We start from the raw sequence: 22,746 nt of genomic DNA on the forward strand, positions 1-22,746 counted from the left end.
GTAAGCCAAAACCAAGAGTGGAACAATCAGAGGAAAAGTATAATAGAAACACGTCACCACTTCTGTATTTATCACCCACTCCTGGTTTTGCCTGTTACGCTGGTGGGTGTGGACCCACTGTGCCATGGGTCTGGCTTACTCTGGGGGGGCATAACTAAGCTGCTACCTGGTCTTCACTAAAGCCTCTGATGGTGAGGTTAGGCTTGAGCTGCAGGTAGCCGCCACGTACCACTCCAGGGCAGTCCCTGGTACTGCAGCAGCAGACCCCAAGGATCAGGAATGTAGGTACGGACTCGGAGTAGCAGGCAGGACAGGATCAGGATCACTGGCAAAATGGATACCGGTGCAGATTTAGAAGAGATGGGATTAGGATCAGGTTTGGACTGAATGGCTCACACAGACAGGGCAGTTGCAGGATCACAGGACAGACTGTAGTAAAGGGTCGTAGGACGGGTATAGAAACACACGACAGACTCTCTAGTAGAGTCACAGGACAGGTACAGGAGCACATTACAGACTCTGGTAGAGATTCGCAGGATGGGTACAGGAACAGGGACCTAACAGCGGACTAGTGGGCTAAGACACATTAGAAAATAAAGTAGCTCAGACACTTTCCTAGAGGAGAGGGTGCCTTAAATACCTTATGCCTCCAGCTATAGGCTGGGGGCATTGCCGGAGTGCACACGCTACCCCTTTAAGAGGCGGGGCGCGTGTGCCCTAAGCATGTTGCCTGGAGACCTGCACCGTGGTGGTGAGGTAGATTTTTACCTCAGTGTTTGTAAGCCAATGTAACGACGGCGTCCCTGCATGGTTGCTCTCTCTCCTCCCAGCAGGGAGTTTATACTGTGTTTCATTGGCTTACAAATAGTGAGGTAAAAATCTAACCAAATGCTTAACGTGTGCACGTGGCCTTAATGTTTTGTTAACACTTCCTGATTACTGTTTATGTGGGTGATTTTCTCACTTTTTTTGAAGTTCATTAAGCAGTTAATAAATTGCTAGCATTTTTTTAGGTAAAAATGCATCAAAAAAAGCTTGCAAAACACTGAAAAAAAACACCAAGGCGTCTTTGAAGCATTTCAGTAGCATTCCCTGTGACTTCTGTTGTAAAGTATAAAGCGGTTTCCTAGCAGGAAACGTATGAAGTATGGTCTGGTCACTTATTTTAAAAGATTGTTGTTTTTGATGCCAATTAAAGGTGATCAAAGGACTGAGGGCCTGATTCATCAAAGAATTCTGCAGTAAAAAGCTTTGAAAAGTCACAACTCGAGGCAGCTTCCTTAGGCTACGGTCACACGCTCAGTATTTGTTATCCAAAACCAGGAGTGGGTGATAAATACAGAAGGGGTGATGTGTTTCTATTATACTTTTCCTCTGATTGTTCCACTCCTGGTTTTGTCTTACAAATACTGAGGTAAAATACTGACCAAATACTGAATGTGTGCATGTGGCCTTATGCAAAAAATGTTACTCCCTGTCAGAGGAAAAGTATAATAGAAACACGTCACAACTCCTGTATTTATCACCCACTCCTGGTTTTCTCTTACAAATACTGATGTAAAATACTGAACGTGTCCTTATAGGGAGTATGATCGGAGAGGTGCATGGCACAAGCAGCGCAGAATGGAGTTAATTAACAGTATTGGGGTCCATCAGGTTACCATCATGGAGTCTGTCATTTTACTAAGAACAGCATTATTTTTAATGAAGGATCCGTACAACTACGGTGCAAGAGCTTTATACAAAGAGGAAGCTTAGTCTCATCTGTCCACAGAAACACAAGAAACCGCAGCCTCACACAGTGTGTGCACCGAGAAAGGTGTTGGGAGAGATGGAAACTATGGCCTGTGTGGAACCATCGCTGCGGGGAATGTGCTGCTGCCCGGGCGGCATTGCATGTGACACCCGTAACCTGGAAGTGCTCTGTGCTTCCTCCATGCGGCTTTGTGGGTGAGTGCCGGCAGCAGTAACTCCGTGCACCGCTGACTGGCGTCCTCAGGCCGGCACCATGCTGCTAGAAGCACGGACAGAGCTCAGTACGGCCGTCATCCGGCCCCTCAGTGCAGGTACGTCCCGGCCAAACAAGCAGGTCCTGCAGCCTGTGGTGTGGGGTCATGTGTGCGTGGGATCGGCTCATGTACTGAGCGGGGGCGCTGAGACACATGGCGGTCGTGTAGGGAGCTGGGATAGTAATACTTCCATTATTAGCGGTTATACTGCTGCTGATTGGCTGCTTAGAGGAATTCTCCACCTCTGTAGAGCAGTGATAAAGCTGCTTCCCGAGACTAGTCTTCTGCTGGCTTCCTTTAACACTTAATACAACACTATGGTATTAGCACGTCCATCTCTGCACAGTGTTACCTATGGTGTCCCAAGGCCATCCTGTGCTTTACTGCAAGTGATTGCTGTTTTCAAGGTGTTATCCTGCGCCTGCCATTCCCAAATTTAGGAGGGGAGAGGCGCTGCTGACATGTTATTTGCCGCCTGCCATGTATTAGCAGGTCATAGGCACGGGCGGCAGGTATCTCACACCTTTCTTGTTAAAGTGGTATTATGCAAGATGGCAATTATTTAGGCAGGCCCAGCTCACTTCCCACATGTACAGAACGATGGGTAATAGATGGTCGTGTGCACATAGAACATCATTCTTCTCGGCAGCATATTACTATTTATACAGGAAAATCTGCAGCCAAGTACCATGATTTCAGAGCAAGTTTAAAGGGAATCTGTCAGTAGGCACAACCCCCCCCTAAGCTGTCTATATGGGCATGTAGGTCAAAGGAAGCTGAATAACATGATACCTGCGATCTGATGTCTTATTCCAGAGAAATCCATCTTTTATCACTTTATATAAATGGCCTCTTCCAGGCTATGAGGAGGACACTGCCTGGAAGATAACTCTGCCTCCAGAGCTTGTATTACATGAAGGGGGAGTTACCAATGTGAGACCAGGAACTAACACAGAACAGGAGAAATGAAATTTGTCTTCTTGCAAGCACATTTTTTTTGCTTCTCTCTCAGCTCTGTTGGATTGTAACAATATTACAACCCTGGCTGCCTGTGAGATGGAAGCTGGAGCTGAGAGGAACCTACAGATGTGTCAGGTATAATCACACACAGCTCTGCAGTGAGATCAGGAGAGCAGTGAGCGGCCATTACATATCACACTTCCATAGCCTGGAAGAGGTCATTTATATAAAGTGATAAAAGATGATTTATCCACAACAAGACATCTGATATGAGGTATACAGGGATCCCTCTCCTCAGCAGTCTATAACCTGTATGCCCATATTAAGGCTATGTGCCCACGATGCAGAAATGCTGCATATTTTTCCGCTTCTCCCTGGCAGGAAAAACGCATGCGGATTTTACGTGCTTTTTTCCCGCCAGGTAGAAGCGTTTGTCAAGCATTTTTGCATGCATTTCTGCATGCGGGTTATCAAGCGCTTTTCCAAGCTATTTTAGCATCACTTGGAAAAGTGCTTGACAACTTGGTCACACTATATAAATCCATGCAACTGGCATGGATTTATATAGTGTGACCAAGTAATAGTTAAAAAAAAAAGAATAAGAATGGTAAAAAATAATGATTATACTTACCTTCCGATGGCCCCCGGTATCTTCTCTGCTCCGTCCGGTCTCCCCGGTGTCTCGCAGTGGTGTGAAAGGACCTGCGATGACGTCATTGAGTCATGTGACAGGTCACGCGACCGCCGACGTCAGCGGTCGCGTGACCTGTCACATGGCTCAATGACGTCATGGCAGGTCCTCACACCACTGCAACCCGAACCAGAGACCGGAGGCGTCGCTGAGGAGGCCGGGGGACATCAGAAGGTAAGTATAATCTTTATTTTTATTTTTAATTAATTTTTTTTTACAGGTACCATGGTACCCAGGTCTGGATGAGTCTCTCTTCTTCTCCAGGCCTGGGTACCATCCACACATTGAAACGCTTAATATCCGTGTGTGCAAATGTGCTGACACGGATATTAAGCGTTTCAATGCAAGTCAGTGGCGGCAATTACGCTGCGTGTACGCAAAATTAATGGACATGCGGATTATCATTGGGGACCATGGGGCACATATTACCAAGCGTTTTTTAAGCGTTTTCGCTGCGGAAAAACGCTTGAAAAACGCATAGTAGGCACGCTGCCTTATAGTTTAAATAGGTCAAATGTGGTGACAGATATCTTTTAGAAAAAATGCCACTGGCTCATTTGTTGGGTAATTGGTATCCTGTTTACTCTGGCTATTTATCGGGAAACAAACGTTCTTAAGGAATACTCATTCACGATAATCATGCAGTGGAAATACACCCTACAGCCACATTTAAGAGTCCATGGGTCATGTGCATGTTGTGTATTTGACTGTCTGGTGCCCCGAGACGAGGCTCGTTGGAGAGTAGATATTAACTTTTAGGATTGCTACTTCCTATAGGTAGCAGTAGAGTTCTAGTCCTCTTCCTCTCTGAAGAGACGATTTGGATATTTCCCAGAGGAGCATTGCAACTTAAAAGTCTCCTCACCTTGACATGTCACTCTCCGCAAGGAGAAAGATTACTCCTTGGATGATAAACATTGTAATGAATAAGAGAAGCTTTGCAATTATTTTTTTTTCCATGAGAAAATCACTGAAGAAATTCACATTGACAGAAACCAAACACTGATGAAAATCTGATTCAAAACACTGATCGGACTGGTTTTTACGTACCAGCAAAAATCATTGACATCGGAGTAGAGTGTGTCCGCAATACCTCCCTGCTGTGCAGCAGACCCATCGAGTGCCCGTGCTTCGTATTTTTAAAGCACCATTAATTCCATTTCTCTATACATGTGAAGAGTGATTACATAAATGTAATACACTTATAAAATACGGACTGGTACAGAGGGAGAGAAGACCATGCCCTCACAGTCTTACAATCTACACCAATAACAGGATGGCACATCCACTATCCATCACAACTTACCCCACTTGTTTGCAAAACTGCATGCTGCTGATTCATGTGAAAAATTTGATGGATACCCCTTATTCAAACACTGTGCTGGCAAGCATGGAGTTTCCCTGTTGGGTACACAGTTATGGCGAATCCAAATAGTTAAAAAAGACTGACGAGGAGGGGAATTCATCAAAAAAATGTCACATATCGAGAGTCAATGGATTCTTGAATTGAACACTTTGAGACCAAATGGCCTTAATAGTGAAATAGAGACGTTTGCATTCCAGTAACAAGACTGATTTACAGGTCACTAACACTGATTGCCGGTAAAATTAACTGTTTGACCCTCCAGCTATATAAAAATTGCATTGTCTCTTGTGGACCATGCCTGAGGAAGAAAGGTGCCGCTTTTGAAACACGTTGGATTTGGTCCTTTTCAGCTGTGATCTTTGTGACTTCACGGAGTATCAGGTCACTGGAGTTCACCAAGGCAATCCGAGTTATGGAGACTTCAGCTCAGCCGGATGAGGATTTCAACGAGCACTGATCTTCTCAGATTCGCGCCGCCTGTATTTGAATTCAATGATCTCTGAACATCCTTACTACTCACGGTGGACTGAAGTAAGCATCTGTTGAATTCAGGATACCCAGAATACCCAAGTATCGTTACTTTTACGACTAATACGTTCAGATTTAAATTGTTCGTGCCACACTCTGACTACCACACTTATCAACCGTCTCTGTGTGATTCATGTCAGTGGTGGATGGTACTATCTAACATACTGATTACTCCCCTAAAGTTACCCACACAGAAGTCAGCAGTTTTTGTCAATGAACTCTTATACTTGTTAATATGGAGTTTATTTATTGACTCAAGCATGTGCTTTACTCGCCTCTGTGCACTTCTAGACCAATAAACCTTATATTAATATAGTAGACTCACCTATATATGTGGATGAAGATTGAGTTTAGTGCAGCGTAACTTCACCTATTTATTGGGTACACGGTACATATATCTATCTCTCAACACAGTGCCCGTGCCCATACTCTAGTTCATGGATCCATATGAAAATAATTTTTTCCCATCTAATATATGTATTGCAATGTCAGCAACGAAGAATAAGAGAGAAGGCAGCACTCACCATTTCAGTAAAAACATCTTAGTCCTTTTTTTTTCCTATGTGGGACTTGGACACGGTGTGCAGGTTTTGGAGGAATGCAGGGGGAGAAATAGGAGACTGGATGATGGCCGTTTCTCGCTGTAGTAGCGCTTCTACAGGTCCTGGTGCATTCCTCCAAAACCTGCACACCGTGTCCAAGTCCCACATAGGAAAAAAGGACTCAGGTGTTTTTACTGATATGGTGAGTGCTGCCTTCTCTCTTATTCTTTGTTGCTGATATTGAACAATCTCGTGGCAGAGCACCCAAGACATTTCAAAGTTATATTGTAAACTTTGGGTAATAATTGGGTCAGGCTATATTCACACCCTCAGTGGTGTAGTGCAGGTATACTTTTTTTTTTGTATACTATGTATTGCAATATTTATGCAAATTCTGTTATAGTGCAACATGACGTGGAAATTATTCGCAAGTATAAAATCCCCCTCTTGTGTGATCCTCCCATAGCGTTATTTGGTTTGATTTTTTTTATCTTCATAGCAAAACGTGGACGTTGCTATCCAAACTTGCAGCTGGGAATAGATTTGAATACCAAGTGCCAGTGCATATATAAACAAACTATGTCACAATTTTGCCTAAGAACACTGACCTGAATAAAGAATGGTATCTAAATATCCTCTAAGAGTACCTTCTCCCAACGATCCGGGAGCAATTTGATGATGATCAATGTTTTTTCCAGCATGATGGAGACCATGTCACAAGGCAAAAGTGATAAACAAGTGGCTTGGTGAAAAAAACATTGAAATTTTGAGTCCAAGGCCAGGAAACTCTCCAGATCTCAATGCCATTGAGAACTTATGGTCAATCCTCAATGTAATGTCCAGCTCAATGGAAAGGGAGGCCACACCTTTATTTGCACAGAGTGCAAAAAAAAAGCTAACAAAAAAGTACATTCATGTGGTTCCCCATGGCTGTGTGTCCACTAGCCGGGTCTCAGTCCTTTTCAGCCCTTATCCACATGTATGTCAGCTATTAATATTAGAGGTTAGGACCGTCCCGTCACAAGTAGGGTCACCGTGACGTGGGGGAATGGCTCTTACATTTTATTTATCAAAATTATGTTAACTAAGCACCCTATATTATTATGATGCACTATTGCTGTTTATTTATTTACTGCACGGTATTTGCTTATGTTTTATCTTGGGTTTTGTCTGTTTAATGGTCAGTGTGAACATGCGCTTACACGCTGCATGCATACCAACTTATATTCCAATTCATCTCGGTATTTGTAAGCCAAAACCAGGAGTGGGTGAAAAATACAGAAGTGGTGAGGTGTTTCTATTATAATTGTCCTCTGATTGTACCACTCCTTGTTTTGGCTTACAAATACTGATGTAAAATGCTGGCCAGAAGCTGATATCCAGCTGCCAGGGAGAATTTCAAAAGTCTTGAAAAATAAGTCAACACTGTAAATATTGAGGCTTTGCATAAATTTCATATATTTATTGATAAAGGTTTAAAAATTTCTGAAATGATTATAATTGTACTTGAGAAACCATAGAAACATCTGACTAAAAGATATAAAAACACTGAAGCAACAAACTTTTTGAAAGCCAAAACTTTTGGTCACGACTGTGTATCTGGTGGTCAAAGGAACACTTGATACAATCCTGGCAACTAATACATGTTGCAGGGAGCCTCCTCTCCCTCTTTCATGTTTCTCTTTCTTGAAGAATATAAGGATTGCTTAAAGGGGTTTTCCCACGAACAAAAGTTAATTTTAATCAATAGATCTTGGAATAAAAATAAACTCCATAATTGGATGTGTTTAAAAAATAATGTTCCTGTGCTGAGATAATCTTATAAATGTGCCCCTGCTGTGTACTGTGTAATGGCTGTGTCTCATCGTACAGGGACAAGATCTGATCATACCACAGCTCCTGGGCAGGGGAGGGAAGAAAAAGAGTATACAGACAGGACAGCAGGGGATCACAGCTGATTATTTCTGTGAGGTAAAACATTGTTTTTGTGAGGTAAAACAATTCACTGCCTGTTTTTAAGCAATCAGCTGTGATCCCGTGCTGTAATGTCTGTATATTCTCTTTTCCTTCCTCCCCTCAGGAGATGTGGTATGATCAGACCATGTTCCTGCACGGTCAGACACAGCCATTACACAGTACACAGCAGGGGGCATTTATAAGATTATCTCAGCACAGGAACATTTTTTTAACACATTCGATTGTGGAACTTATTATTATTCCAAGATCTATTGATTAAAATTAACTTTTGCTCGTGGGAAAACCCCTTTAAGTCTGCCAGAAAAGGAGTCACTTGTGCATGGACCCATATATCAAACCCTACAAAGCACCATTTTGAGTCAAATATAGTTTGAGTAACTCGTAACAGTAATATAAAGTCATCATTTTATTGAATAACAAACTTACATTCATGAACATACATTAAAAATTCACCATGCTATTTAGCATTGGCGTATAAGGAAAATTCTTTTTTTATTTAGACAAGGTATCAGCGAGAAGCCAAAAATATATGAGATTAATGCATAGAACACAGATCAGGTGCAGCTTGGGGCACTGAATTGGACAGGGAAGCACTCTGAGAAGGTAATAATCACAATGATGTGGTGCAACTGTTAAGCATTTTTTTCAAATTCACAATGAGTTACTATGATTTAATGTAGCGCTTGACTCTTGGGCCTTGACTAGTTTATTGCTGGATAATCTCTGTGATACACCCCATATATCTTTATCTCCCCACAGGAGTTTACCATTCTGATATATATTGATCAGTTGATCATATTATACTATACATAAAGATCTTACAGTGTGGGGTGTGTCACACAGTCACCAGGACTAGTCAGATTATTTTAATGGGCTATGACAATAAGCTGATGGACCAATGTGTACATTGTAGGCTGATAGCCTTAACTTTTGGAGACCTTTTTGATCCATTATAATAGATATAGTGACTACATGTGGTACTTGGACAGATATTTCGTAAAACAAGCTGCACCTGATCTGTGTTCTATGCATTAATCTCATATATTTTTGGCTTCTCGCTCTATGTCCTCTTGTTCTTGTCGTGAACCGTTACTGATACCTTGTCTAAATAAAAAAAGAATTTTCCTTATACGCCAATGCTAAATAGCATGGTGAATTTTTAATGTATGTTCATGAATGTAAGTTTGTTATTCAATAAAATGATGACTTTATATTACTGTTACGAGTTACTCGGACTATATTTGACTCAAAATGGTGCTTTGTAGGGTTTGATAATCGTGAGTCTTTGTGGTTATCTATGATGTGGCTTGTTCTGGATTTTTCTGTTCTCTATGGACCCATATATGTTGTCCATACGTCCTAATAGGACATATGGAGAGGACTGTCCTTTTCAGACAGGTTCCCTATACAGAGGTTATCAGTCTGATACTGTACTGTATGTTATAGGGCCTTTCCACTTTAAGAAAAGCTCCAAAGGAATGATCTTGATGGTTTGTGTCGTCTAATTCAGCAAAGCCGCTGACTTTAGTGATTGGCTGCAGCGCTGATGTGCGCTGTTAATGTGACCGTGGGCAGCCAAAACACGGAGACTGGAATAGCAATGGAGTTAGCTCTGGACAGTGGGAGGGTGAGTACTCAGAGTTTGTTGGTTTACAAATATGCAATGCCTTGAGGACTACTTTTCATAAAGTGGAAACCCCCTTAAATGCAGTGCTCGACACAGCCTTTGTGTGATGAAGAACATCAGCGTAACAGGTTCCCTTTAAGTAGAAATAACCTCTTCCATTGTAACAGAACAGGTATCATACATAGGTGGCTAACATAGTTATTTAATTTGCGTGACATAACCTCATGCAGAATCTGACCGTTCTTTCCTAGTTTTTTTGTGTTTCCTAACCTTCCTGTGTATTTTCTGTGTTATGGCAGCCTCATTGCTGTGTCAGGTTGAACCAGTGGGACGATGGTTTGAAGCTTTCATTAAGCGCAGGAACAGAAATGTGTCTGCCTCCTTTCAGGAGCTGGAGGATGAGAAGGAGAGCTCTGAAGAGTCTGAGGATGAAGAGTTTCAGATAGAGGAATTTGCACTATTGAAAACCCTTGATCCTAAAGACTGGAAGGTTAGTATGAATGTATCATTGCATAACAGAAGGTGAAGTAACTTTTTGTATAGTACATTTTGCCTTATTTATGTTCAGAGAACTTGTTGATAAGAAAATGTGCTTTTGTATTTCTCTCTTTTTTTTTTTTCAATAGAACCAAGACCATTACGCAGTGCTTGGACTGAAGAACCTGAGGTATAAGGCTACGCAGAAACAGATTAAAGCAGCACGTAAGTTAAAAGGAAACTATTGTGCTGTGGATGAATGGCTGTGCACACTTTTTCTGCTTTTGCTAATGTGTAAGAGAATGTGTTTTAATCCTTTGTATAAAGGAAGAAAGTGTTCAGTAAGAACCTCTCCTTTTCTTTAAAATGAGTGTTCAACCTCGAATAGCATTTTTTAGACTTTAGGCTCTATGTTCTGATTGATTTCTCTTTTTCTGTTAGCAGTTGAAGCTTTGCTTTTGTAATACAGAGCTCCAAATCCCCTGCATAGAGCGAAATCTAAACTGTACAGCACTCTGGCTTCCAGCAGCCATTACTTGAGGGAGCATACTATTAGACATTTGAAGAGGTTGTCTGAAACCTAATAGTCATTGTCTGTCTAATTTTAAAAACTAAGCACTTTTGTCATTTACATCAATTGAAAATTATATTCACACCTACAAAAGAGAGTAAAGCTAAGTGCCCACGATGCAGAAATTCTGCATATTTTTTCCGCTTCTCCCTGGCAGGAAAAACGCATGTGGATTTTAAATACGGTTTTCTCGCCAGGTAGAAGCGTTTGTCAAGCGTTTTTGCATGCATTTCTGCATGCGGGTTATCAAGCGTTTTTCCAAGCGATTTTAGCATCACTTGGAAAAGTGCTTGACAACTTGTTCACACTATATAAATCCATGCAACCGGCATGGATTTATAGTAGTGTGACCAAATTAGTTAAAAAAAAAGAATAAGAATGGTGAAAAAATAAATAAATAAATAAAGTTTATACTCACCTTCTGATGTCTTCCCGGTGTTTTGTCTGCTCCGTCCAGTGTCTTGCACTGCTTGCGGGGGTGTGAAGGACCTGCGGTGACGTCATTGTGCCATGTGATGGGTCACATGACTCAGTGACGTCATGGCAGGTCCTTCACATCAACGCGAACATTGCAAGACACCGGACGGAGCAGACAAAACACCGGGAAGACATCAGAAGGTGAGTATAAACTTTATTTTTTATTTTAAATTCTTTTTTTTACAGTTTCTATGGTACCCAGGTCTGGATGAGAGTCTTCTCTCCTCCAGATTTGGGTACCATCCGCACATTGAACCGTGTGATATCCGCATGTGCAAATGCAGTGATGCGGATGTCACGCGGTCCAATGCAAGTCAATGGCGGCGATTACGCCGACCTTCCGCAAAATTAATGGACATGCTGCAGATTTTTGAGCGCAGCATAAACGCTGCGGAAAAATCCGCAACATGGGCATTGAAAGTGGGGCTTGTCATTGGGGACCATGGGGGACAGAGTACCAAGCGTTTCCCAAGCGTTTATGCTGTGGAAATTCCGCAGCATAAACGCTTGTAAAACGCTACGTGGGCACCCAGCCTAATAGCATAAATAATGGACTAGTAAATAAGTCAGCTGTAAAGATACAGAAACATAATAACACCTACACAAGACCGATAATGAAATATTAAAATAATCTTTGTTTGAAAACAAAGTGGACAAGACACAAATTAAATTCATATACCACAAAAAAGACAAGATAAAATAAATAAAGGAGGAATACAGCGCAAAAATGATGTCAATATATAGTAAAGAGTGACCCAGACAAAATAATCAGATAGAAGATCCTATAGACCTTGTTAAAGATCAGAAGTGCTTGGTTCCTGATATCCTGATCTATAAATATAGTAGTCAAAGAAAGTGCAGAGTGCAAAACTATGAATGTAGAAATACAAAAAATAAAGTGCCAGTGCACAACTGGCCCTTAATCATACTTCCAGTTACTTTTTTAAAGTAGTAGCAGGTACAGAAAGCTCTCCATGGCTGTGATGTGGATTTAGAGCTCTGCATCTCAAAAACAGAATTCCCTATGCTATCAAAATGTATTTTAAGGGCAGAGTTCTGGACCTTAGAGCGATGCTTCAATAATGTTTGAAAATTTGAATATACATGTGAAATGTGTATTCAGCATACCTGCTGTCTATATTTTTAATTAGCTTGTAGTTGTTTCTTCATTCTGGAGCCCCAATTGCATCTTCCTAAATTAGCCGCCATGGTCTGTGACTTCTGTGGGAAAAGTGGTCTTAGAAGTCACAGTTACCCAGAATTCAGGATCATTGGAAAGTGGAGCACTGGGCATGTGGACTAGACATTTGAATTTACATGGCCAAATTTCAATGTAGACTTGAAGGATCACTTTAAAAACAATATGGTGTTCAAAAAATAGAGATTCAATATAAGACATGAATTGAGCTCTGCGGAATAACTGTTATTTCTTATTTGTGGCCAGATAAAGCAATGGTTTTGAAACATCACCCTGACAAAAGAAAAGCAGCAGGAGAGCAAATTGTCGAAGGTGATAACGATTATTTCACATGTATTACTAAAGGTAAGCTTTCCATGTAATCAACCTTCATTGATGTTTTAAAGGCAATGGACACCTTCTAAGGCTATGTGCCCACGTTGCAGAAATGAAGCAGAAAATTTCTGCTTCATTTCTGCAATTAAAAACGCATGCGGAATTCCGCACGCGTTTATCGTGCAATTGCCACATGCGGAATTGCCTTGCGTTTTTTAATGCATTCCAAAAGGCAATTCCGCTTGCGGAAACGCAAAATTAATGAACATGCTGCGGATTTTTGAACGCAGCATAAACGCTGCGGAAAAATCCGCAGCATGTGCATAGAACTTGCGGAATCCCCTTGGGGACCATGGGGTGCGGATTACCTAGCGTTTAACAAGCGTTTCCGCTGCGGAAATTCCGCAGCATAAACGCTTGAAAAACTCTACGTGGGCACGCAGCCTTAGTGTAAAAAATGTTAATAGAACAACTAGCCTTTGTAAGAATAATTTTGAGTTAAAAAGTTGTACTATGTTTAAGGCTTCTACTTCATTCATTTTTAGTTCCCCATGATATGCAGTTTACAAGCTGCTCCTAGAGCAGACTTTTTTCACTGTCTCTCCCAGTAATACATGGTGGATGTGAGGTCTGTGTTGTGTGTTGGATGCTGCTGTCTGCATTCACTCTCATGTATCAGCACAGATCATTCCTGCACTGCTTTTTCCTTTGACAGTCCAAGGACTGCATCTCTGCTCCCCCCCCCCCCCCCCCGTACTGGACAGAAACTGATGCAGCACTACACATATATCTCGTGGCTGGCACCCTATAGATGCCTTGGGTGCCTGTCCAGGACTAAACCATTGATGACATATCCATCAGATAGTTCATCAATACAGATGGGGGGGTTGGGGGGGTCATGCTTTTTTTTATATCTCTTTGAATACTTTTTTGCTGGACTAATGATTATAATTTTTACAAAGATTAAAAAATATATATTCCTAGAATTGTCTAAGCCTAATGTATTAATATTTATCCATTCTGTGCTGTTTGTTTTAGCAAATGAAATTTTATCTGATCCTGTGAAGCGACGAGCCTTCAACAGTATTGATCCCACCTTTGATAATTCTGTCCCCTCAAAAAGTGAGGGAAAAGACAACTTCTTTGAAGTGTTTTGTTCTGTGTTTGAGAGAAATAGCAGGTAAGAAATGTATAACTGAAAATGAAAGCTGGGTCTCTATATTTCAATGTAAAATGATTCATATGATGTGAACCTACTTAGCTGAACTCTTTAAGCTTTGTAATTGGCTGGATATGCCCACTTATCCAATCACGGCAATGACCAGCCTCGAGTGTATTAAATATCCATTTGCGGTATGTAGACAGCATCACAAGTCAATGTGTAAATTCACATTAATGTTTTTTACATATGGACCAATGGTCTGCGTGTAACAAATCGCAGCATGCACTACTTTGATCCATACTCTGGATCAGACTCTGTCATAAGTCAATGGGTGTGCAAAAAAATGGATCATAAGTATATACTAAAGAGTTATATGGATAGCACACAAACATAAAAAACGGATATATGGATGCAATGCAAATATGAAAACAGACATAGGGATAGCACATGGACGTATGGATGAAAAAGGACATGCGAAACACAATAGAGATGCAAAAAACGACAGTTATTTTCTGGACGAAACGCAGATAATTTTGCATACGCTTCTGTGATCTCGGCCTTACAACAGAAGGATGGTGTTTGTTTGTTGCAAGGAAAATATAATATTACATGATACCCATTGGAGAAGCAATCATGTAATACAAGGGGAGCTTTTCTTTTATATTTTGGAGAAGAATTTTTTTTTTGTAGCTTGTACTATAAAATAACATTGTAATAATATAATTCTATTTCACCATACTAGGTGGTCAAACAAGAAAAATGTTCCAAGACTTGGCACCTTTGGCACTTCCATTGAAGATGTAGATGCATTTTATTCTTTTTGGTATGTTCTTATAAAACTTGTTATGGATTAGTTTCTGCATTATTATTTTTCAGAATAATTCAATTGTAAATAAGCATAAACTTATTCTTTAGTACAGAAATTGATTCATTACGTTACGTGTATTGTACATTCACATTAAATTACTTTATCCAAGATTAGAAAAACATGGCTGCTGTCATTCAAAAACAATGCCACTCCTGTGTACAGGTTGAGTATGTTATTACAGTTCTGTATCTTCACTGCAATACTAGACATAACCTGTAAACAGGGGTGACTCTTTTTAGAAGAAGGCAGCCATGTTTTTGTAATTCTTGACAACTCCTTTGAGCACTTTCTGCTCTGTTAGCTTAACTGTTCTGTTGAATTGAACTTTCCCTATTTTATTTTATTTTTTTTTTATGCCAGGTACAATTTTGATTCTTGGAGAGAGTTTTCTTACTTGGATGAAGAAGAAAAAGAAAAAGCAGAATGGTGAATAATACCTTAATTTCCTATGACTTTCATTCACATGTCTATTGTCTCTTAGCCTGGCACTTCTAGGGTATGTGCACATGGCATCCTAGATGCCGCCATCCCCCCTGAAACCACTCTGACATGCCTGCTCCTTGTCACCCTCCTCTAGAGCCTCCCTCCATTACAGCCCCCTCTTGGTCACCTTTCTCCTCCTATGTAGCTCTCCTACCACCTTCTCAGCTGACAGCTTTGTTCTCCTTTGCATCCAGCCTTCATTCTCCTGTTTATCCAGCCTCCTCACTCCTACTCAGTAGCCAGCTCTGTTGCTCCTTGCATCCAGCTTTCCCCATCCTCCTCAGCAGGCTGCTCCTATCTCCATTCCTCTCTAGAGCCAGCCTCCTCCTCCTCTGATTTTTGTTCCTGTCCATGCTGTTCTCCCCTGTACACAGACATAGGGAAAGAAAAACGTCACCAATAATGTCAAGGTCGCCTTACTCCATACTTACTAAACATGAATGAATATTGCAGTACCGTGCAACGTTTAGTCAAGTGTGTATTAAAAAACACTGACAAGTAAGAATGCTTTCAAAAACAGAAGTATTAATAGTTTATTTTTATCATCTAACAAAATCTACATCAAATCAGTATTTGATATGACCACTCTGCCTTCAAAGCGAGATCAGTTCTAGGTACACTTGTGCAAAGTCAGTGTTTTTGTAAGATTGTAGTCAGCTGTTGAGTAATTATACCATACAGGTGATAATGATCATCATTTTCAAGTGATAGTTTAATTAGTAATTAACCAAAACTGATACAGCTGTGTAGGAGGCTTAAAACTGTGAGTTTGTGAGGAATAACACAACTCTGCTACAAATGTGAGATTGTGGAAGACAAGTTCATGTCACAGGTTATACACCACGGCAATCCTGAGCACAGCTACAAGGTAGTTATACTGCATTAGCAACTTCTTTCCCAGGCACAGATTTTTAAAGCAGACTGCGGTCTCAGGATTGTTCAAGCTGTTTTGAACACGCATAAAGAAATGGGCAATGTTGAGAGTTGGAGATGCAGTGGTAGGCTAAGGAAACTTGGTGCAGCAGATGAAAGACACATCATGTTTACTTCCCATCGAAATTGGAAGATGTCTAGCAGTGCCATCAGCTCAGAACTGGCAGCTCCCATCTACTATTCGGAGATGTCTGGGCAGAAGTGGTCTTCATGAATCATAAATTTATCGTTGACAAAGTTCTGATTTCGACACCATAGAGTCTGTGTGGGATCGCATCCATCCATGTCTAGGATCACCTTCCTTTTTGAGTTCCTTTTAAAAACTGTGGGCAAGTCTACCTGGAAATATTGATGCTGCTTTGAAGGCAAAGGGTGGTCACACCAAATATTGATTTGATTTAGATTTCTCTTTTGTTTTTTCACTTAGAATAGTTAATTATCACTTAACAAAATGCTATTTTTTAAAGCATTCTTACTTTACAGCATTTTTTCTCCACCTACCTAAAACTTTTACATAGTACTGTATTGCCCAAAACAAGTACATAGATTTACCTATAAGTGAGAGGGGAGGAACAAAGAATGAGCTGGAGAAATAATTGCCTGTGGCGATCACAGCTTCTAGCCGGTGGTTTGAGAAACTGAACCAGTTGCCGTTAGCTTTATTAATTGAGTTATTGGTTAGAAACAACCACTTTTAAAGTCTGTTTTAAAATAGTTTGAAATAGGTATCTAACTTTACATTACTAATTTTGATAATCCTAAAAGATGCAAAAATACAGAACCTCGTTGAATTTTGTTGTCACTTTTATTTGTGTTGTCAGTCGTGATGAGAGAAGGTGGATTGAAAAACAGAACAGAGCGGCCCGAGCGCAAAGGAAAAAAGAGGAAATGAATAGGATTAGAACATTAGTTGGTAGGTATCATTTTATTTTTTACATGAACATGTAGCGCTAGGAGGAACGTCTTGCACATTAATTTAATCCGCTAGTGCTTATTTTTATAATGGCTTAATAAATCTGTATGCAGTTATCTCTCCATAGTTATAAATAGGGGTTTATGGGGTATATTAAAAATGTGTATAAAGTTTTCTAAAATCTGATCGCTGACAAATACCATAAATTGTTGAACAATGTAGACCCAAATGTTTGGACCCCACAATCTCTTGTTGCAGCAGTTCTAAAATTCCAAGTCCACTTTGATTTTTTTGGGTGCTGTTCCTGACCTTTCTAAGATCCAAGGGATACAATTTCTCCTTCTGGAGAGTGACATGTCAAGCCTGACATGCCAAAGTGAGGAGACTTGTAAGCCGCAATGCTCCTCTGGGAAATATCCAAATTGTCTCTTCAGAGAGGAAGAGGACTAGAACTCTAGTGCTACCTATAGGAAGTAGCAATCCTAAAAGTCAATATCGACTCTCTAGCGAGCCTTGTCACATAACTTGGGATAAAAGCCAAAACCAAAATCTCAATTTGCAAACACTGTGTTTCGGGGTACTGCCCCTCGACAGTGCAAAGTGTGAGATCTGGTTTGGTATTTCCCAAAGGAGCATTACGACTTAAGTCTCCTCACCTTGGCATGTCAGGCTTGACATGTCACTCTCCGCAAGGAGAAACGGACAGACGTCTCTCACCCAGCCAAACCAGATCTCTTACTTTTCACTGACGAGGGGCAGAACCCCGAATCACAGTGTCTGCAAATTGAGATTTTGGTTTTGGCTTTTATCCTAAGTCATGTGACAAGACTTGTTAGAGAGTCGATATTGACTTTTAGGATTGCTACTTCCTATAGGTGGCACTAGAGTTCTAGTCCTCTTCCTCTCTGAAGAGACAATTGACCGTTCTAAAAAATGCATGGCTGTATGCCGAATTTCTATAGCAAAGAATAGAGCGTGCCTGTGCCTCATCAGCCACCTCTGCACTTACTGCTGGTCGGACACTCGCCAGAACAGGGGATCTGGGAACGCCCATTCTGCTGCTGGGCCAACCTCCTTGACTCGCTCCTATCAGACATTTTTGGCATATCCTTTGGGTAAGCCATAGAAGTCTCTCATGAGACAGCCCTTTTAACTTAAATGGGTATTCCCATCTCCAAAATCCTATCCTAATATGTAGTAGGTGTAGTAGTAATTCTATTAGCAAATGCCTCCAATTAGAAATGTAATCTAGTTCTTCTGATTAGCTATGTTGCTTACCCCATGTGCAGGACATTACAGTAGCTGATATATCCATGGTTACGAGTCACAACCACTATCAACTTACTGTCACTAATTGGAGGTATTTGCTATTATTACATCTACTATATATTGGGATAGGATCTTGGAGATGAGAATACATCTTTTAAGTATAGAATCCCTGTAATGAATTTGTATAGTAAAAATGTCCATTGGTAAGTCTCCCATTAATATAGAATGTTTAAAAATATAAAAACCTTTTGATACCAATTTTGTTTCAATCTTAAAAAGGTTCTCTTCTTTTCTGTTTCTAGATAATGCATATAGCAGTGACCCCAGAATAAAGAAGTTCAAAGAGGAAGAAAAAGCTAGAAAAGAAGCAGAAAAGAAAGCCAAGGCAGATGCAAGGAGAAAAGAACAGGAAGAAAAAGAAAAGGTATTTGCTATAAAGTGAAAAGTCAGCCAGTAACAATACACACTCCGTCCTTGTCACTACAATTCTCCAGTGGTTTGGCTGCTAGGGGTGGAAATGTTGTTTTTGAAGCTAGGCCTGGTGCTCTAGTAATTAAGCTATGTGATCTTCCCAAACTGTCACTTTCAGATCACTCACAGCAATAAAGTCTGCTCCTCAATGTTTCTGTCAATATTGGTGAATTTTAACCCCTTCCAGACAGGGTGATTTTTTTTATTTATTTTTTTGCACTTTTGTTTTTTCCTCTACTTCTTCGAAGAGCCATAACTTTTTTATTTTTCCACCGACATATCTGTATGATGGCTTTTTTTTGCAGGACGAGTTGTTCTTTTGAATGACTCCATAAATTTTATTGTGATGCAGTGGAAAGCTGGGAAAAAAATTGCAAATGAGACAAAAAAAAATGCAATTACAGCCTTCATTATGTGGTAAAAATGACCTGGCAATACTATTCTCCAGGTCAATACGACTATGTTGATGCAAATTTTCTGGAGGTACCACGTGGCTTTTTTTTTTTTTAATGGGGGTGATTCAAACATTTATTTTCTCCATATCTGTAAAAACATTTTTTTAAAACATTTTTGCTGTATTTTTAGTGATCGCCTGATTTGTACTGTTCACACCAATACCACATTACTGCTGTGTATAGCAAAAAAATCCTAGTTTAATATGAATGCCAACCACAGTTGGCTTTCATAGGATTACAGTCATGACAGGCACAGGGGTCTTCAGTAGACCCGATCATTATGGCAACCCATTGGCAAGCCACGATTGCACCAATGGACGGTTAGCAGAGCATGTCCCCTTAGGCCGTGCGTTGTAAATGCCGTTGTCACAGGTTAACAGCCATAGTCTACATTTACCTTTTGTGCCGGAAAGGTGTTAATACATTAGCTCATTGGTATGGATTTTCCTTGGGTGCTCCAGTTGAGGGTATATTAGATGGGAATTTAAATTGTGACCTCTTTCAGGGACAGAGAATGATGTTCAGTGCTGTGAAAACTGCCTTTGCAAGATGTTTGTACTTCTGATTAAAAAAAAAACAGCTTAACTTTAGAAAAGAAAATGCATATTATTTTTTTTATCCATATAACATCTGTATCCCATATTGCAATGGTAGTGTGCACTGGCTGGTTCTAAATATGCCAAATCATTGAGTTACTCATAAAAATTATTCCTTTTTTAAGAGGTATAATTGAACAATACTGGACAACCAGTATTTTTCAATTACAACTCCATATATACCTAAATATATTCTGTGTTCTTAAATTGAGCTGATCTGCGTTAATTGGAGATCATGTAGAAAACATGTCTAATTATTACAGCTAAGACAGGCAGAATTGGAAGCTGCACGGTTAGCAAAGGAGAAGGAAGAGGAAGAGGCTCGCCAGCAAGCACTTGTCCTGAAAAAAGAAAAAGAGATACAGAAGAAAGCAATAAAGAAAGAACGTCAGCGGCTACGCACTACATGCAAGGTGGGTAAAACCATGGGGGGTGCCAAATTTATATTCAGTCAATTTGAATATGCTTTTTATAGCTAGGACAGTGTTTAACCATAAACCTTAATGTTATTACTAATCCCACTTTAAAACTGTATTCACTAGTACTTGATTGTGGTGTGTGCCTAACTCTCATACGATTCCCCCTATTAGAACACATGGTGGAATCTAAAAAACTCGGAGTTCCATTCTAGAAGCCCCAGCACAGAGCCACTAATATTTGTATGGCCTCTATTTTTAATATTTCCCCTGAAGCAATAGAAGAAATGTGTGCCCAGCAGTAACATCCAATCGCTTCAGAAGCTGGGGCCACTGTATTCAACATCTTAAAATACTCTGTAGATGGAGGCTTCTGTTGATAGGAGGATGTCCTAAAACGTGACTTTGATGCAGAGAGGACTACAAACATGGTGTGAAATAAAACTGTGACATGAAACATTTTACATTCTGTTTGAATTATATAATTTTTACCTTTTAAGAATGATGGCAGACTGGCGTCCGATTCTGTTGAGTGGGAATATTTATGGGCGGTGTTGGAAAAGTTTGGTATAGGACCTAGTTTTATTTCATGGGTTAAATTGCAGTATGGTAGGCCAGTGGCTAGAATACGGGTAAATGGACACCTCTCCCCGGCTTTTGGACTGAGTAGAGGTATGCCGCAGGGGTGCCCGTTGTCCCCCCTGCTCTTTGCACTGGCCATTGAACCCCTGGCATCGGTTATCAGGGAGCATCCAGGAATAGTTTGGTTTCGTAGAGGGAATACTGAAGAGAAGGTCGCGTTATACGCTGATGACGCTTTATTATTTTTGGCTAAAACTTCAGAGTACCTTCCTATAGCAATGGAAACAATAGAAACATTTGGAAAATACTTTGGTCTGAAGATAAATTGGAGCAAATCAGTTATACTTCCATTGGATAATACCGATGAGAATGCTTCCCACTACATTAATTCGGGTTTACAAGTGGTATCGGAGTTTAAATATGTAGGCATCAATATATCAGCAAAAATAAATGATTGTGAGTTGAATCTTGACCCAGTCTTAATTAAATTTAGAGGTAAACTAGGTGCCTGGTCTAAGTTACCATTGTCGGTTGTGGGCCGTGCTAACCTGGTTAAAATGATCTGGATGCCACAATTGCAGTATGTTCTACACAACTCCCCAATATGGATAAACCAGAGGTGTTTCTTTAAAGTCAGTCAGGAGTTTAGAAAATTAATATGGTGCAAACAGACTGTGAGAATTAAACTGGAAACATTGCAAAGAAACAAAACAATGGGAGGGCTTGCGGTTCCTAACCCATGGGTATATTATGTGTCATCTCAGCTTCAACACATTCGGGATGGAATGACCCTGGGGGAGGGGGAACTCAGTGTATTTTGCTACAGCATTATTTCCAATCAGATAAACTCTATGAGGTATTGGAGGCGCATAAGTTCAGGACACTTGGAGGCAAAATACCGACTATCCTGTTATGTCACAAACTTTGGGGGACGGTGAAAAAATTACTTCCACAAGTTATATGTAATTGGATTGACTATTGTTACTATGTTCAAATATTTGTTCCTCTAATTATGCTGTTTTTTTCAGAGCCAGGATGTATAAATAACTCATGTTTAATGCTTCTTAAGGTTGGAGGGTGGAGAACTGTGTTTCTCCAATGTTTGTCTGGTTGTTGTTGTTGTTGTTTTTTTTTACCTTTGTGAAAATCTTTATAAAAATTAATAAAAAAACATCTGATTTAAAAAAAATAAAAATGATGGCAGACTACTTTTCCACTTTTGAAATGTAAACCAGAATAGTGCAATGGCATTGAAAACCACATCATAATGTGACAAACCCCAAATGCACACCATGCTTACACACTTTCATATAATATACATGGTACAGAAAAGGAATGTATACTGTTTTTTTATTTCCATTGGCTTTTGTTTATATTTTTTTTTTAAACTACAGAATTGGAATTACTTCTCTGAAAATGAGGCGGACAGTGTGAAAATGATGGAAGAAGTAGAAAAGTTGTGTGATCGACTTGAACTAATTAGGTATGTGGTTTTTTTCATTGGAAAAAACGAGAGAAACGAACTGGAATATAAGTTGGCATGCATGCAACGTGTAGGTGCATGTTCACACTGGCCACTAAACAGACAAAACCTAAGATAGAAACATAATAAGCAAATACCCTGCAGTAAGTAAATAAATGGCAGAAGTGTATGTAAATATTATAGGGTACTTCGTTAACATTGTTTTGGTCAAAAAAACATAATAGCCATCCCACAGCATCAAGGTGACCCTACTAGGGATGGTCCTAACCTCTAGTATTAAAACCTTACCATATGTCTAATGACCTGAATGTGAATAAGGGGTGAGGCCCCGATTAATGGACACCCAGCCACGGGGAGCTATATAAACGTAATGTCCA

The 22,746-nt window shown here is 40.2% G+C and overlaps 1 protein-coding gene across 1 annotated transcript in view; it reads left to right on the top strand.

The window, feature by feature from the left end:
- The first annotated feature begins 1,887 nt into the window (after positions 1-1,887).
- The window catches only part of DNAJC2 (DnaJ heat shock protein family (Hsp40) member C2), a 35,883-nt gene continuing 15,024 nt past the window's right edge, over positions 1,888-22,746 (top strand). The window contains exons 1-11 of the mRNA XM_073652267.1: positions 1,888-2,066; positions 10,000-10,190; positions 10,327-10,402; positions 12,670-12,768; positions 13,777-13,918; positions 14,643-14,723; positions 15,129-15,194; positions 17,006-17,097; positions 18,669-18,790; positions 20,152-20,301; positions 22,281-22,369. Of these exons, the coding sequence (XP_073508368.1) occupies positions 2,009-2,066; positions 10,000-10,190; positions 10,327-10,402; positions 12,670-12,768; positions 13,777-13,918; positions 14,643-14,723; positions 15,129-15,194; positions 17,006-17,097; positions 18,669-18,790; positions 20,152-20,301; positions 22,281-22,369 (1,166 nt within the window). The 5' untranslated portion in view covers positions 1,888-2,008. The remainder of the gene's footprint in view (positions 2,067-9,999; positions 10,191-10,326; positions 10,403-12,669; positions 12,769-13,776; positions 13,919-14,642; positions 14,724-15,128; positions 15,195-17,005; positions 17,098-18,668; positions 18,791-20,151; positions 20,302-22,280; positions 22,370-22,746) is intronic.

The sequence above is a fragment of the Phyllobates terribilis genome, unplaced genomic scaffold (assembly GCF_046119375.1).
Source record: "Phyllobates terribilis strain yellow unplaced genomic scaffold, ASM4611937v1 Scaffold_11__3_contigs__length_659146591, whole genome shotgun sequence".
In the NCBI taxonomy this organism is placed as follows: domain Eukaryota; kingdom Metazoa; phylum Chordata; class Amphibia; order Anura; family Dendrobatidae; genus Phyllobates; species Phyllobates terribilis.